This window comes from Corvus brachyrhynchos, unplaced genomic scaffold (genome assembly GCF_000691975.1).
Source record: "Corvus brachyrhynchos isolate BGI_N302 unplaced genomic scaffold, ASM69197v1 scaffold221, whole genome shotgun sequence".
Classification (NCBI taxonomy): Eukaryota; Metazoa; Chordata; class Aves; order Passeriformes; family Corvidae; genus Corvus; species Corvus brachyrhynchos.
In genome coordinates this window covers 421,170-421,483 of record NW_008236622.1, presented here as the reverse complement: position 1 = coordinate 421,483, position 314 = coordinate 421,170, and the positions used below count along the sequence as shown (strand labels likewise).

General features: G+C 65.6%; 1 protein-coding gene across 1 annotated transcript in view; it reads left to right on the top strand.

Moving 5' to 3' along the window:
• LSG1 (large 60S subunit nuclear export GTPase 1) overlaps positions 1-314 on the top strand; it is a 27,101-nt gene that overhangs the window by 15,466 nt on the left and 11,321 nt on the right. Inside the window, exon 4 of the mRNA XM_017726395.1 lies at positions 123-247. Coding sequence (XP_017581884.1) covers positions 123-247 — 125 coding nt within the window. The remainder of the gene's footprint in view (positions 1-122; positions 248-314) is intronic.

Genomic DNA, 314 nt, shown 5'->3' with positions numbered 1-314 from the left:
CGGGAACTGGAGGCAGGTGGTGAGGCCCTGAGCCAGGGCTGGGGGTCAGCAGAGACAGGATGCGGTGGCAGGGGTAGCAGGGCTGGTGACAGGTGGCCTTGGATGACTGTCTCTCCCTTCCGGCAGAGCGTCTGAATGCCCAGATCGTGTCTGCCCAGAGCTGCACGGGGCTGCTCACAGCCCAGGAGGCCCAGCGCGTTCGGCAGCTGCACCAGGAGAATCAGCAATTCCTGCGCATCCCACGGAGGTGAGTTCTGTAGGGCTGGACCTGGATGCCCCTTGGCTGGGTGGGGCTCCGTGGCTGATCCCTCCGT